The sequence below is a fragment of the Chaetodon auriga genome, chromosome 16, assembly GCF_051107435.1.
Source record: "Chaetodon auriga isolate fChaAug3 chromosome 16, fChaAug3.hap1, whole genome shotgun sequence".
NCBI classification, from domain to species: domain Eukaryota; kingdom Metazoa; phylum Chordata; class Actinopteri; order Chaetodontiformes; family Chaetodontidae; genus Chaetodon; species Chaetodon auriga.
The window spans coordinates 24,482,884-24,500,696 of NC_135089.1; the positions used below are offsets into that span (position 1 = coordinate 24,482,884).

The following is a 17,813-nucleotide window of genomic DNA, read 5'->3' on the forward strand; positions in this document are numbered from 1 at the left end:
TTTCCTACCGCACAGCATTTTTTTGAGCTACTGGTGAAGAATGTGGATGTGAATGTGGATGTCCTCTAGAAAAGAGGGAAAACAAGTGGAACCAAGGGGCACAAAAGCAACTCTGGTCTGTCTGCCTCTTCTCTCTCTGTCACTGCCTGTTTGCATGAGGGAGGAGCTGAGTTCCTCACACTGTCTGTAACAGTGTAACTTCAGAATGGAGCCCACACCAGAGGGTATGAAACACACTTATGTTTTACAGGTTTTTACTGTTTGGACGGACAGGAGATGACAGGCGGGCGGACGGACGCACAGACAGAAATGCAATCACATTAGTAGTTGCAGTTCTAATAATCTCTCTTAACTAACTTAACTCTCAACTATATGTAGTATATATAGCATTGTGTAAACATAAATGATATATTTATGTATGTGTAATATGTACGTATTGGGAACAGATAGTATATGTACATAATACAGCACTATGGATGTAATAACAATGGAAGTATGACTAATAGTACTAGCAGTTGCAGTGGATGTCAGGCAGGGCCATAGAGATGTAGCTACAATCCACAATCCAGGTTCAGCCACTATCCATCGGAACCTACGAGCCGACAAAGCACAAAGACTCCAGGGAAGAAGCTAACTTAGTAATATGCCTTAGTAGGACATGAAAGCGTGCAGATGGAGATGGAGAGAGGAACAGAGGAGCTTGGTGTGTCTTTGCAAGTCTAATCTTATAGCAGCATAACTAAGGGCTGGTCCAAGGCAAGCCTGAGCCAGCCCTAACTACGAGCGTTATCAAAAAAGAAAGTTTCAAACCTACTCTTGAATGTAGAGATGGTGTCTGCCTCCTGGACAAAGACTGGAAGATGCTTTCATAGGAGTGGAGCTTGAAAGCTAAAGGTACTATAACTTCAGGCTCCTTTATGGCAATGAAGTGTTCCAGTCTCTGCAATGGGATACCATGGTCAGTGGTGTCGAATGCAGCAAGATCTAATAAGACTAGTTCAGAGACAAGTCCTTTGTCTAATGCAATTAGAATGGAATTTGTAACTTCACACAGTGCTATGATGCCCTCAAAATCCTGACTGGAAATCCGCAAATATACTATTGTTATGTAGAAAGTTACACAGCTGATTAGCAACTGTTTCTCAAGAATTTTTGAGAGAAAGGGGAGATTACAGTTGCAATCAAAATTAGTCAACCCCCATTGCATATTAGGCTTATTGGCAAAATGTACAGTTTTTTTAGCTGTTTGCAAGAAACAAAGTAGACAAGAGCAGTTGAAATAGTTTAATAAAACTAATATTACCATGGTTTTTATCCAAAATTCAACACAAAATACTACTTTCACTACTGCAGTCTCAAAATTATTCAACCCCCTGTCTCAAGCACACCTGATGCAACTAATCAAAATTACCCAACCCCCTGTTTCACACACTTTGTCCAACTAATCAGGGGCTTCATTAGTTCAGGTGTGCTTGAGATAGAACACATAAATACCTGGACTGGCTAGGAGTTTGTTGAGATTGATGTTTGAAGTCAAAAGAATTGTCCCAAAAGTTCAGAGAAGAGATCATTGCCTTGCACAAACAAGGAAAAGGATACAAAAAGACAGCCAAAGCTCTGAATGCTCCTGGACATACAGTTGGAAGCATAGCTCGCAAATTCAAAGTTAAAGGAACAGTGGCTACACTACCTGGACGTGACAGAAAGAGGAAATTATTAGCAGCTGTCACCAGATTCCTGAGGAGGCAAGTGGTCAAAAACCCTTGAGTGACTGCAAAACATCTGCAGCACCGAGGTTTCAGTTTGCACAGTACAGCGCACTGAAGGGCTCCATGCCCGGACTCCAAGATGTACACCACTACTGACCCAAAAGCACAAGAAAAGTTGGCTCCAATATACTCAAAACCATATAAATAAGCCACAGAGTTTTGGAATTCTATTCTGTGGAGTGATGAAACAAAACTGGAACTTTTCGGGCCTATGGAACAGCGGTATGTCTGGAGGTAGAAGAATGAAGGATATGCTGAAAAGAACACCCTGCCTACAGTGAAGCATGGCAGTGGCTCAGTGATGCTCTGGGGCTGCTTTGCTGCCGCTGGCACTGGAAACCTGCAGCGTGTGGAGAGCACGATGGATTCAGTCAAGTATCAGGAAATCTTAGGAAAAAACGTTATGCTGTCTGTGAGGAAGCTCAAGCTTAGGCGTCATTGGGCCTTCCAGCAGGACAATGATCCCAAGCATACCTCAAAGTCCACCAAGACTTGGAAGAAGAAATGGAAGATTCTAGAGTGGCCCTCACAGTCACCTGACTTGAACCCCATAGAAAATGTCTGGTGGGATTTGAAGAATGCAGTAGCAAAACGCACACCCAAGAATATTACTGAACTGGAGGCCATTGCCTATGAGGAATGGGCTAAGATTCCTCAGGAACGCTGTCAGAAGCTGTGTCTGGTTATGCATCTCGTTTGCAGCAGGTCATAACAGCAAAAGGGTGCTTTACTAAGTATTGAAGATGCTTGTTATGAAGGAGTTGAATAATTTTGAGACTACAGTAGTCATTTGAAGTAGCATTTTGTGTTGAATTTGGATCAAAACCCTTGTGATATTAGTTTCATTGAACTACTTAAACAGTTCTTGTGTAATTTATTTGTTGCAAACAGCTGAGAAATTGTATATTTTGCCAATAAGCCTAATATGCAGTGGGGTCGAATAATTTTGATTGTGACTGTAGATATAGGTCTATAGTTGGCTAAAACCCCTGGATCAAGAGTAGGCTTTTTAAGAAGAAGTTTTATTACAGCTACTTGAAGGACACAAACACGTAGGAATTATTTTAACTGTACATTGAACTAAACATCAAAACGAACACCTGTGTGTGTACGAATGTATGCGCACGTGTGTGTGTCCATATGGGGAACTCCGACATGTGCGATACAGAGAGCAAAGGAGAATTGTAAACGCACAACCATGTAGAAATAGAAATGACATGCCATTGTGTAAATAAGATTAATTGATATGAAAGACTAAGAACAAGGTGGTCAAATGAGTTATAATTGAATTTAGGTTTAAGGAGGAGTAGCTTCATTTAGGCTTACATACTCTTCATGACACAGACAGGTGTCAGTCAGACAAAATAAATCAATACTGTGGTCTGAACACAACTCATTTACTAGTACAGCTTTAGAGGACAGATCTGATGTGAGTCCACATTTAATTATCCTATCTTGTACTATTGCAGTGGTTGTTTTAATTTTTATTAAGTTTTTAAGGATAATTCCTCTTCTGTTTACTTTTGGTTTAATTAGTTTACATGGTCGGGGGTACGCAGTCTCTATGCCTTTAACTATATTCTAAAGTTTAACTAACTGATCTAACTATCAACTAACTAATATTCTAAAGTTTAACTAACTTTTTCTCACTTTCTGTTCCAAATGACACCAATATTTCTCAGCCATTGTCTATGCAATTTTTTAAAAAGAATAATAAAGCATAACAGAATAATATTTTCATTTTAGGATTACATTAAGATTATGGTGAGGTTACATGGAGAATAAGTTCATTGATAGGTATAGTAAAACACATGATTATGAGTTATAATAAAAAAGTATGTGGTTATGAGTCTTAGCTTGTGACCTTAATGTGCTCCCTTAGTTTTACACAGTGCTTCAACATATGACCCGTGTATAAGACTTTTCCCATTACATTTCTTCATAAATTATAATACAAAAGGATTATCACATGGTAATAAATATCAATATGATATTTAATGATAATATGGTCAAAATGGATGGAAAAAACTATGGTGGTGATATTTTTTGCCATATCTTCAAGCTCTGCTTGGTGGAAGGGTGTAGTAGGAGCCAAAGGAAAACCCATTTAAGACCTCCTCCAATTTAATTCAAGTTTTAGCCTTGTTAGCATGTCCATATAATGTTTTTCTATATGCTAGAAGACACGTCTTGAGTGAAATAGTCAACTGCAGGGCTGAATATTTGCCAATATATCAATGACAATCTCAAAAACAGATACAGCCAGCCAGGCTTTCAAACATCTCACACCTTAGGAACCAAGGTGTGAGGTGGTGCTTTCCAAGGGGTATCAGAGGACAAGCCAGGTGTAGCTAGTATTGATACTTTACAGGCTAAGATTCAGCATACTCCTAACTGTTGATTAGAGAACCTTCATGGATAAGGATATTAAAATTGTAGACAGAGAAAATGTTAGCAGTAGACATTTTTTTGCTATTCCATCCAGGGGATACAGCAAATACATGGCAACTTGTTGGTCAGTCATATTTTTTCCTTGTGTTTTATCCATTGATTGTTCCCATCAAATCTGCAGTATGCTCGATAATATCAGCCAATATTAGCCTGCCAAGTTACAAGATGATTAATTGAATTTTCAAAAGGAACAACCCTGTGCACACTCCCGAACATATATCAGCAATAAATGCAGTTAAAATGGACAAAAAGCAAACCATTTAACTATGTGGCCTACTTAACCATGGTAGAAGCACAAACATCAAGGAAAAAAATACGAAATCATTAAAATCTGAGAGAATCAACAAAATCATGCAGTATTTAGGGTCCTGGAGTCGTACCGGTCCAGTATTTAGGGAGAGCTCTGTCACCAGCAGCCGCAAAACAGGCTGCAATGTAATCCCTCCATGCATTTACACACTGTCCCTGTATGTCCACTGGAAGTGCTTGTTTTTGCCATTGACAGGCTCCAATTGTTATTCAGTGTCTGACAACAGTATGGAAAGGCTCCCTACAGAGATGCCTTTTTGTTAAAGAATGAGATCCTTTTTGTTAAACCAGAAACAGCTACTATGTATATTGTTCTTGCCAAAGCCACTAGATGTGCATTTTTAGAAACTGTAAAACACACTTTATTCAAACTCGACAGACACAAAATAACTCTCACCAAAATCTTGGTTTGTCTTTCCTCTTTTTTAGCCATCACCACTAACACTTGTTTAGCCAAAATATTCTTGAATGGATGACTAAGCGAGTCTAATGAAAATTTAGATTATTAGAGCCTAGGACACCAACTCTTTGTTCAAGTTTGACCCAGACAGATGAGTTAAGGCTGGCAGCAGGACTTCAGTCCAAATTGGCTGGCGACTGTATGGCAAAAACTTTTAGGTTAATAATAAAATTTAGAGTACTTTTGATGGCTGGTTGAAAATGTCTACAAGAATATTAGATAGATAGATAGATAGATAGATAGATAGATAGATAGATAGATAGATACTTACTTTATTCATCCCCAAGGGAAATTCACACTATTATTACGTGATTAGGCTTCAACTTTGAAAAAGTTATGCGGCTTAGCGTGTTGAGCAAATATTGTAGTTACACGAAGATTTGGAAAAGAACTAGAGAAAATCTTTTTTCTGAAGAGACAAGTAAGATAACTGAATGTGACGTAAACGAAGAACAACTGGACTGAGAGAGACAGACAAAACAAACAACTGGGACAACTGAGAGACGGAAAGCAACTGACCTTCATGTGCTTAGAATGATTTACAGGGGGACGCTGTGATGTCATCCAGTAGAGATGAAACATCAATTAATGATTGTGTGCGATGGATCCATCTGCTTCTCACTATGGTCAATTACATAGTATAAATGATCAATTTTTCAATCACATTTCAACCTTGTTGACACCGATCTACATATCTCAGACACATTTTATTGAGTAATGACAACATTCTTCAATACTAATACTAATGTATATTATAACTAATACTCTTAACAGATTTTATTTGCCAAACTAAGCACTACTAATTATAACTGTCTCATGTCAAGTACTAACCACTACTAGTCTCTAGATGGCAGTATGGCTCCATGATAGAAACTCGGACCCTGACGTTTATTAAAATTAAGATCATAGTTTTGTCACTTTACAAGCTAGATACAGGGGAAAAACATTGATGCCATACAAATTATGAGTTTAGTGCTGTGGGAACATCCAAAGTTGAGTCAAACACAGGAATCTGATTTACAACTTGTTAGTACTCTCTGATCCTTGAGATCTCTCTGAGGCCTGGAAACTGTCCATTCAGACAGTTTGAACGCCTTCATCTGGTGTGGAGCTGTAAAGAAAGAATTAGCATCTCCATGATGCATAGTTGATTGCCTTTCTCTTCCAGTCCTCCTGAAGGAGGTGCATTAGCACCTTTCTGCAGACAGATTGAATGATAAACAACACTTTGCAGCTGGAACAGCTCTCCTGAAGGAATGCAAGGGAGATGAGTTAGTTAGAGGTCTTGTTCATCCTACATTTGTAAGTGCTCTCTCGTAGTCAGTGGTCATAGGTAGCTTGTCTTCCCTGGCTAGCTTGACTTTTAGCTCATCCTTCTTTTCCTCAGTGTTTTCAGTGTGTTTAGTCAAAGTAGCTCCAGATGGGACAATGTACTCTTAGTCTTTGATAAATACAAATTTATTAGGGCATCATGGCCAGAACCAATGGTGCAGTTACATAAAGTGATAATTGCTTATTATGAAACCAAAACAGTATAAAATCAACAGTTAGATGTTTAGTTGATTTTTCCCCGAAATACTGTATAATGGATTTTTTAAAATGTGAACAGCTCATAGTCATTGTTATTGTCCTATTTCAGTGTTAGAAAAATGGACTAAGGTAATTAATCAGGTTTTAACATAGGCCACATACCTATCAACATCACTACAAACTGAATATACCTGAATGCCTAGATACTGATATGTGTCAAATCAGATCTTACAGAAACTTATAAACTGTACATTCGTAGTTAGCAAGCTCTATTCAGCAGTATGCTTGTAACCTTTAAAACACACTTCTAATAATACTGGCACTGTACAATTTTTAGATGCCTGTGCTTTCCACATAACATTAGTTGTTAGCTAACAGGTTACTTGTTCATGTTTACAGAGTGGTAGAATTCATGCTACTGTTGATGTCCAGCATGATGACAGAGAAGCTGGGAAATAGTGAGTTTTTTTATTTGTTGCATTGCATGTAGTTTTTCAAAACAGAGAGCATTATGAGCATTTTGGCAACACACCAGGATATCCATAACACTGGCCATTTGGCTGTGGTATAATTCCTGCCCTGTCATATAGCACACCAACTGGGTGATGGCGTAGGACCAGAGTGCGTGCATGCATGCACATGTGTGACTGTGAAGCTATGGGCCATCATGCATATCCAGTCAAAAGCTTCTTGGTAATTAACCGGTTAACAGTTAACCACTGACATCCCTATCTGATAGCTCAAATCTTTTTGGGTGCCCAAACTTTTTTTGTGGTGCTCCTGTCCTTTTTTCCACTTTACAATTGTCCAAAACAAAATTAATGCAATGATCTTGCTTAAAATGTTGAAGACAATGTTTCATCTTTATCTTTAAGCCTTTTGAAGGTCAGTTCATCTTCTGTACCCTGATGCAATAAAAGCTGTGACTCTGTGTAAAATGTAAATAAGTAATATCCTCGATACTAGAGGTTCTCAATCTTATAATTCAATGGTTAAAAACTGGCGGCGACTAAGTTAATTTCACATGTTTTGTGATTGGGCCAGCACAAAACCAAGGAAAACAAGGCTCAGACAGTTAGTCCATATTTATTTCTGACTCAGACATATTCTTACAACTATATTTATACTATTTGTAAAAATTTTGTGCTAGAAAAATACAAGACACATTCTCTGTTGTAATGATAATGTGTGAACAGGGCAGCAACAATTCCTTCTCCATCAGTGAACATTGCCCTGGCAGCGATGTCAACCACATGGAAATGAGCAACATTAAAACCATGTTCATGGGGACAAGATGGCTGTGAATGATCTCCAGTATACTGAATTTTCAATTCAATTTATTGATCATTAGAAAACTTATGTCAATTTCAAAACAATCCACATAGTAATGTATTGTAGGCTATTAATTAATTAACACAAGGTATGGCAGGGGTCCTCCACTACATTTGCTCATGAGTAAGAATTCTTCCAAGCCGATACTGTGGGGGCAAGACTTTCAAATAAAAACAAATTATTTAGCCCTAATTTCATATTTTCACTTTCTGACTAAGTTAATATTTTTATTTTTTTTATTTTTATTTTTATCAGTGTGCACAGGCAAAAAAAAAAAAAAAAAAAAAACATGGAAAATCCGTAATAACTACATTTACTGAACTAGAAAGTGTTGTTAGACCTCTGCTAAGGTGGCAGTTGGCGCTCAATACAAACTCCACAGTTCAGTTACCAATGAATGAATCCTTATCTCAACAACATCTGTTCAGGATCCCTGGCAGCAAACAACAATACTTAGTTTTGGATTCACTACAATTGTTGACCACCAAGTCACACCTGTTTTGTCTAATAGATAGCTCCATCAACACTAGAGTTACCTTCCATATCCAGCCAGTGTGCTGCTGTCGGTTCCAGCAAATGGCCAGCCAGGGAGCCGAGCGGTTTGATAGTGAGTCCATGTGCCGATGGGATGGAGCCGGACAATAATTTGTTTCTGTAGAGCAGAGGGACCATGAATTACAGTCGTTTTTGCTTGTGTCAGTTGTTGGCAGGCTAATCAATGATCACTCTGAGGAAGAACTGGACATCTTGTAATGGTAAGAAATGTTAGATGCATGTATATGAATTGATAAACATTCTGCGGAACAGATGTGGCCCGTGGGCTGCCAGTTCACAATCACTAATTTATGGGCTGGGTCTAGAATTATTTGCCATTCGGTCCTGATGCCCTGCTTTATACTGTCATGTGTTTCACAAGGTGGTGAACCTCGCCCCGTCCTTGCTTGGGAACGACTGAGTCTTTTAACCCTTTCATACCCAGTCATTAGACTGTCACCTGTTAACAGCTAACCTGTTTACTTGTGGAAAACAAAATACATCGTCTTTGTACTGCTTTGAGTTGAGAATTTAGGCCAGATGACTGGCATGCCATTTAGGACCATAATTTGGCTACAGCAGGAAAAAAATCTTTGTCTTGTTTGTATGTTAAAAGGGCCATATTATGCTTGTTTTCAAGTTCCTATTTTTTATTTTCAATGTCTACTAGAAAAGGTTTACATGATTTGATGTTCAAAAAACACATTCTCATACAGTCCATTGTTGTAACACTGTTCTACTCCATAATGTTAGTGGCCAACTGGGCAGTGAGGCAGAGGCTGATTAATGATCACATTCATTCTCGAACAAGGTTTTTTTTTTTTTTTTTTTCTTTTCCCCAGAAACAGTTATTCTGGTGAAACTCATAGCAGAAGTGCAGCTTTCACCTTTTCATGTCAATATGTTTTATCTTATGTGGATGTTCTAGCTCTATACTAGTTTTTACCCTCCATAATTAGTTTCTAAGTATATTCTTTTTTCTTCTTCCATGTAAACTGATATAATTGTTTATAATTTGAGGAATGAATGAGGACTTCAGTATAAAAGACAACATTACAACAAACACTGAAGTTAAAAGATAAAGTACCTTTCTGGCAGGCTTCCAAATTATTTTTTAAATTACATTTAAAGTGAAATATTCACATTTGGTAATCTCTATTTATCGTCACACATTATTTACAAAGAATGTGTATCCACTGTATCAACAGAGTGGTGCAGAGTTGCAGTCTAACAGTTACACATTCTGATAATAAATGTTTAACTACTTAGCTGTTTAATTCCTACCTGAGGTCAGTTTAGTGTTATGTGTATTTTGTGATATATGAATTGCTGCCGCAATACTGTGATTTCCCTCGGGATCAGGAAAGTACTCTATGCCATTGTCATAGTTTTGTACAAGTAAATGACTTTAGGCAGCATGTCTGTACGAGAGAGATGAACAAGACAAATTTAGCTCTATTCTCATATAAAAGTGTAAAAAGATTGATGATGATGATGATTGATATCATTTTCAGCATCTTACTCATATAATAAATAAACATGTTCATCTTTTTGTTCTTTACGTGGCATAAGTTAGCTTAATTTCATATCAGGACAGTCACATTAACTTTATATTTGCTTAAAATAAGGATCACTTATTGTGATGAGAAACGAATGAAACATTGCCAAATGAAAGTACAGGTGAAAACAGAGGGAAACGAGTGAAAATTTTACAGCATAGCTAAATATAGCTATATAACTTTTGACTGCAACCAGCAGCTCTTGTTCTGTTGTTGGTACATAGAGACTCGAGAAAAGATTCAAGGAGATGACATTAAAGTATTGAGTTCATTTGCTAAGTTATGTCTGTCCACAGACCCTAGCTGTGGCCATTGACTTGAATCTGTTGCACTCTGTTGAAGAACAAAGAAATCTTTTGGATTCTAGTTTTTTTTTCTAGTACACTGCGTCCCGTTTGTTTGTGTGAAACATTAATAAGAGCATAAAAACAGTTTACAGATTTATACTGTATGGTCAATATGAATGTCATGTAAGTATTATGTATGTATGATTATATACAGACATTTGTATTGCTCATTTGATGTGTAGTGCATGCATGTTTTCAATAGCCTCACTTCTGAATGTCCCTGCAATTGATCATTTTTGGTAAATAAAGAAAATGTTTGGGTTAGTATTGTGTCCTGTATGCAACATTAATGTTCTTTGCCAGACAAGTACACTGGAATTTTCCTTTAAGGATCATACTGTCTTGCTTCACTGTTCTCAGTTTGAATGACACTGTATAAAATGTCTGAGTCCTACAATGGTCACCCAGTATGGAGGTGAACACCTTTAAATCTCTTAAAGCTTAGTCAACACATTGTCAACTCATTGTCATTATTTCATTTGTAATGAAATGTATTGAAAGTTCTAACAAATAAATCCCTGTCTTAATACTATGCATTTTCTCTTGTGCAGACCCTCGTCAAACAGTTGGACACCATCCTCAGCACTTTGAATGACATTTTGAATGAGAGGTAAGAGGAAGCTGGATGCTCTGAGTTTACTGGATTCAGGATTTACTAAGTACTACATTGTGGACATGCTAGAAGAAGGTGTCAGTATAGGTGGAAAATATTTCTGGTAGTCAACAGTCCAGGACTGTGAAAAGGGAAAAGTAGAACAACATTCACATTACAAACAAATAATAAAAAAAAAACTACCCAAGAAATCTCAACATTCCCCTGCTTTTTAACCTAGAAAGCAGGTGGTCTGGGATCAGTTTTCAATCATTTTGATGAGTGTAGGGCCAGAGTGGACAACAGAGTGAAAATTTCCAGCTGATTAGAAAGCATGTGAAGGCTTTTTGATCAATTTTGGTTTTCTGCTACAGGACATTATTTCAGAAATGTTGGAAAATACCGGATAGACACATCAGTGCATAATGTTATACAGAGGTAGAGCAATGTCGGATGCCCTTCCTCACTGTGCAAACTGGCAGCAGTCATTGACATAGGTGAGCTGTATAACGTAATTAAGCACAACAATGTAGCCAAAACAAATCCAAAAAAATATTGTATTTCAGACACAAACAATTATCAGAAGGTGGAGCTTGTAACACCTAAACAATGAAAGATGATTTTGTGGCATTGTATTCATTTATTTATTTTTGATGTTGCAAGCTCTTTCTGATTATTGTCTGCCTGAAACATCTATGCATGAAAACATGCTTTAATAGAAGTGCTGTCCTTCTGACCATTAAGCATCTATTTGCACATAACAGGGGGGACTGCTTTCATTACATATTATTTTATTATTTTTACATTTAGAATAGCCAGTGACGACAGCTTAGTGATTAATTTGCCACATGGATGTAGGTATTCCAATGAATGAAATAGGTAAATGCTTAGTTTTATGTTATGAAGTTATAACAGAGATGCATCTTTCTAAGACATGACAAAATGGTCTGGAGACCAGGCTGAAGTTGTGCAACCTTGTCTATAGGTGTCAGATCTGTGACTCCCACCTATAATGCACACCTTGTTATTGCAACAATTATTACTTTGTTTATCCTAAATGCCAGAGCATTCCATAAGCGCTGTTGCCGTCCAAACAGCCAATAACTCAGCTGGCTTTGTTGTCATATTAATTTTTGATTCTGATAGAATACTTCAACAAGTTTTGATTCCCTATGTGTGTATATTTTACAACCACTAGCATCTACTTCAAAACGCTGCAAGCAATGTGTACACATGCTCAGTCGAGAAGTTGTGTCCTTCCAAGTAGAGAGTGGAGAGTCGTCTTAATTGTTTGACAGATTGCATTGATTGCAAAGACAAGATGTCCGCATTAGGCAGGCTGCGGCAGAAAACACTGGTGTCAGTGACTTCGAGGACTACGCAGTAAGCATTAAAAGGTCCACCGAAGCGCTGCATTTTCCACATATACACCACACACACATTTATGGGCTTCATGTACGAACAAATGAGTGAATTATCTTTATTTGCAGTCTGCTTTTTGCAGCTGAACCATGATGCATTGTGAGCACGCTAAAACCGGCAATGTTGTCTAAGTAGGCTTTGATGTCAATAATTAAATCAAAAGTAATAAATAGGTCTAACGATTCTTAATTCTTAAGCGCCACAGAGTTGCGAGAGCAACACCTCTCGGCTCAACAGTCTGAATAGCTTCTTTGCATGCTTTGAAGCACAGAACAACACACGCCCACAGAAGACCCCATCCCCTTCCCACGATCAGCATGAAGAACACTCTCCACTATCAACACCCACAAGGCAACAGGCCCAGACAACATCCCTTGGTCGTGTGCTGAAGGACTATGCAGAGGAGCTCACGGATGTCTTCACGGACATTTTTAACACTTCCCTGAGGCAAGCCGTTGTTCCATCATGTTTCAAGGCCACCATCATCATACCTGTACCAAAGAAAGCTGCTCCATCCTTCTTCAATGACTACCGTGCTGTGGCACTGACACCAAACATCATGAAGTGCTTTGAACGGCTAGTTATGTCACACATAAAATCCACCCTCCCCACCCTGGACCCCTACCAGTTTGCATACCAAGCCAAACGATCCACAGAGGATGCAATCTGCTCTGCCCTTCACCCAGCGCTCACCCACCTGGACAAAAAGACTCTGTGAGGATGCTGTTCATAGACTTCAGTTCAGCATTCAACACCATAATACCACAACAACTCATTTGCAAACATGACAAACTGGGGCTCAGCACCTCCCTCTGTAACTGGCTGCTGGACTTCCTCAGTCAGAGGTCACAAGCAGTATGGGTCGGCAACAACACCTCAAGCATCACACTGAGCACACACCCAACACCCGCCACTGACCATCGATGGTGCTGCTGTGGAGAGAGTGAGCAGCACCAAATTCCTGGGGGTGCACATCAGTGAGGACCTCTCCTGGACCACCAACACCACATCACTGGTGAAGAAAGCCCAGCGGCGCCTCTACCTCCTGAGCAAACTCAAGCGGGGTAGTGCTCCACCACCCATCATGAGCACATTCTACCGAGGCACCATTGAGAGCATCCTTTCCAGCTGCATCACTGCATGGGGTGGGAGCTGCACTGACTACAACAGGAAAGCCCTGCAGCGCATAGTGAACACAGCTGGAAGCATCATTTGTGCCCCACTCCCCTCCCTGTAAGACATATACATCACCCGCCTCACCTGCAAAGCGACCACAGTTGTGAGCGATGCAAGCCACTCTGCACACAATCTGTTCAGCCTTCTGCCCTCTGGGAGGAGGTATAGGAGCCTCCATTCCCGCATCACCAGACTCACCAACAACTTTATCCATCAGGCTGTTAGGATGTTAAACTCTCTCCCCTCCCTACACTCAGCTCCATCCAACAGGCTGTCAGGAAGCTAAAAACTTCCCCCACTCTGAACTCTGAACCCTCTGACCCACATAAACGACTGTCTTTGCACTACTATGCCACTTGCACACTTCTATCAAACAGAAAACTTCTGCTGCTATTACTGATTGACATTGCAGTATTACAATCCTCTAACTTAAACTTTTTGCTGCTACTTGTACTTTCACTGTGAACTCCTATTCTCTATTGTGAATTCCTATTCTCTATTGTTCATTTTTAGTATTTATTTTCAGTTTATTGTTTACTGTAGTTGTTAGGACACGTCTGTCTTTATTCTTTGTGCCTGTGCACTTTACTGTTTTACTTGAAATTGTCTTGTCACACCATGGGATAGTGGGAAACGTAATTTCGATTCCTTTGTATGTCTGGTACATGTGAAGAAATTGACAATAAAGCCGACTTTGGCTTTGACTTTGACTTGACTTTGACTTAATTAGAGATTTTTGATCAGTCAGCAATAGGTGTGGTTTTAGTTATTAATGGATATGTACAGACTGTGTGACTGAAACTTATCTTTGTGTATCTTTGTAGAAATCCCTGTCCATATGCTGTGTGTTCTTTAACATGTGGTCTCCTTGCCATGTGCAGCAGCAAGCTGCTATGGGAGTTGCGTCAGGACGCAGCAGCCTGCCTGGGTCTCCTCTGCTCAGTGCTCAGCTACGAAGCTGAGCGAATCTTCAAGTGGCTCTTTGTGAAGTTAACTTCGAGTGGTCGTGATGAGGTAAAGCTATTGTACCTGGTGGCAGCACAGCGTGCTTTGGAGGCTGCTGGAGAGAGGAAGGCCTTCTCTCACGTCATGCAGGTAAGCACACACAGTGGCTTGAGTTGATTTCTGTACAGCTTTTGACTCTTTGTTTGGAAAAGAAACAACAATTTTCAAGGAATGCAATTTACTCTTAATTTGTGTTTAAACATAAGATTAGTTCTGTAACAGTGTCTGCATGTTAAATTTAATGCTTTTGAAGACATTTTTATGACAGTTATACCTTGTTTTAGGATGAATAATCTGTTTCTTATTCAAAAGGCATTGAAGCTTTATTATATTTTGTCCAGTCAATTTTAGGTAGAAAAATGATTGGTTATTAAACACATTATTCCAGGAACCATTAACTTAAGTTTGTTGCAGAGTCCTGCACGGGTCCAATTTTCGAAACCCGTGCCCGCCCCGCCCGTCAATCATCAGACCCGTGAACCGACCCGTTACCCTTGATTACATCAAATGTCAAACCAGCCCCGCCCCGCCCGTCAAAAAATGGACCCGTGTCCCGACCCGTTACCCGTGATTACATGCACTAAATAGCCTACAGCAGACGGTCTCTCACTTAAAAAAAAAAACGTTTTATTTTTTCAAGCCTGTGTTAACACAAGATGACAGCAGCCTTCATTAACGCTCTCAGCGAAGTCTTACAGTAGTAGACTGACTAGTCACACACAGACGCACCACTATTTCATATTCACCGCTTGCTAACTTAGCTCGTATCTCCTTCTCCTCCATGCTGTTTTTGTTGTTATTTCCGCGCGCGCACGCGCTGCTGCCGGGGTGTGTATATGTACTGGAGGTCAGAGTGCGTGCTGCGCGGTGCGCAGCGTCTTCGCTGCGTCATGCTGCTTGAAACTAGTGATTTTCATGACACAATAAAATGTTACCCGCCCGCTTTTGGTTCCGTTCCGTTCCGCCCGTGCCCGTACCCGTAAAATTATAAATGCATATTTTCCACCCGTTTGTACCCGTCAATTGCGGGTACCCGTCGGATATCCGTGGGTACCCGGCCCGTTGCAGGACTCTAGTTTGTTGTAGGTTAGGCAACAAGCAGTTACTGTAATATATCTAACCAGGACTTTATTCCTGAGTGAGTGGGACAGGTAAAATAGGAGAATTTTCTTTATATTCTCTTTCCACATATCAATATGGCAGGTAAATAAATTGTGTGTTGGGTTCATGTACTATAGGAATTGTCTCAGCAAATATATGTAGCAGTTGTCACTATAAAGGCAGTATTAGGTTTTGGCTTGTATCAGAATGCTGATTCACTGTCACTATGAAGGCAGTATTAGGTTTTGGCTTGTATCAGAATGCTGATTCTGATGCACCAAAATATGATGCACCAAAATATGTCTTATTTTTACTCCTGTGTTACAATATGCTTTCGAGTAAATTACTGGGATATGAAATGCTTTAAGCCTAGTGAATTTTTTACTGAATCTGACCAGATTAATAGCACCATTATTCCCTAGAAAACACACATATCATGCTAGTACAGACATGGAAAGTCTATAGTGCCTGGTGCCATGTAACAGCCTGGTAGGAAGATGGTGTTGAGTGAGTGTTGCATGTGTTTCAGCTGGTGATGAGCAACCTGCAGTCCATCCTGGAGAATGTGGACACACCAGAGCTGCTTTGTCAAAGTGTCAAGTGTATTCTTCAGGTGGCACACTGCTACCCTCATGTCTTCAGCACAAACTTCAGGGTGAGTGTTTTAGGAGTCATTGCTCCAAAATTCCTCATTTCCACTGCATGGAACAGTTTGACTCGACTCTATATGCTCTTGGTACCAGGTACTTTTCTCTTGAATTTCCACTGCAATAGTATTCCCCCAAGATACACAGAATTCTTAACTGATTGTCATAGTGACTCTGCAACCCTTTGATTTTTATAGGAGATGGGAAACAGTGCTTTACTTTGCTTCTGAGAAGCTACAGCCTTTATCCAGTGATTAACTGTACCTAAACTATACATTTACAGCTAAATTGACAAAGCATTTCAAACCTTTTCCTATGCTCCTTTAGAGAGACAGTGAGAGTGACAGCGGGAGAGAGAAAGAGAGAGAAATGCAAGGAATTACAATAATCCAACCTGGAATTAACTAATGCATGGACTAGTTTTTCTGCATTGTTTTAAGACAGGATGTGCCTGATTTTTGCAATATTACATATGTGAAAAAAGGCAGTACTTGAAATTTGTTTTACATGGAAGTTAAAGGACATATCCTGATCAAAGATAAGTCCCAGATTCTTTACAATGGTGCTGGAGGCAAGTGCAATGCCATCAGAAAGTGAGTTTCTAAGGTGTTTAGGGCCTACTACTCTAACTTCAGTTTTGTCCGAATTTAGCTACAAAAAATTGTAGGTCATCTAAGTATTTAGAGTATGTCCTGGTAATGTTCCCCGAAGGAATATATATACCAATAAAGCATAACATTGTAAACGCTAACAGGTGAAATGAATAACACTGATTATCTCTTCATCATGGCACCTGTTAGTGGGTGGGTTATATAAGGCAGCAAGTGAACATTTTGCCCTCAAAGTTGATGTGTCAGAAGCAGGAAAATGGGCAAGCGTAAGGATTTGAACAAGTTTGACATGGGCCAAATTGTGGTGGCTAGACAACTGGGTCAGAGCATCTCCAACTGCAACTGCAGCTCTTGTAGGGTGTTCCCGGTCTGCAGTGGTCAGTATCTGTCAAAAATGGTTGAAGGAAGGAACCGTGATGAACCAGCAACAGTGTCATGGGAGGCCTAGGATCATTGATACACGTGGGGAGCGAAGGCTGGCCTGTGTGGTCCGATCCAACAGACGAGCTACTGTTGCTCAAATTGCCAAAAAAAATTAATGCTGGTTCTGAAAGAAAGGTGTCAGAATACAGTAGTGCACCGCAGTTTGTTGCCTATGGGGCTCCATAGCCACAGACCAGTCAGGGTGCCCATGTTGACCCCTGTCCACCGTTGAAAACGGCAACAATGGGCATGTGAGCATTAGAACTGGACCATGGAGCAATGGAAGAAGGTGGCCTGGTCTGATGAGTCACGTTTTATTTTACATCATGTTGATGGCCAGGTGCATGTGCATTGCTTACCTGGGGAACACATGGCACCAGGATGCACTATTGGAAGAAGGCAAGCCAGTGGAGGCAGTGTGATGCTTTGGGCAGTGTTCTGCTGGGAAATCTTGGGTCCTGCCATCCATGTGGATATTACTTTGACGCGTACCACCTACCTAAGCATTGTTGCATACCATGTGCACCTGTGCTGTGGCCTCTTCA

The 17,813-nt window shown here is 39.8% G+C and overlaps 1 protein-coding gene across 1 annotated transcript in view; it reads left to right on the forward strand.

The window, feature by feature from the left end:
* The window catches only part of smg1 (SMG1 nonsense mediated mRNA decay associated PI3K related kinase), a 148,023-nt gene that overhangs the window by 19,318 nt on the left and 110,892 nt on the right, over positions 1–17,813 (forward strand). The window contains exons 5-7 of the mRNA XM_076751852.1: positions 10,843–10,901; positions 14,363–14,576; positions 16,117–16,242. Of these exons, the coding sequence (XP_076607967.1) occupies positions 10,843–10,901; positions 14,363–14,576; positions 16,117–16,242 (399 nt within the window). The remainder of the gene's footprint in view (positions 1–10,842; positions 10,902–14,362; positions 14,577–16,116; positions 16,243–17,813) is intronic.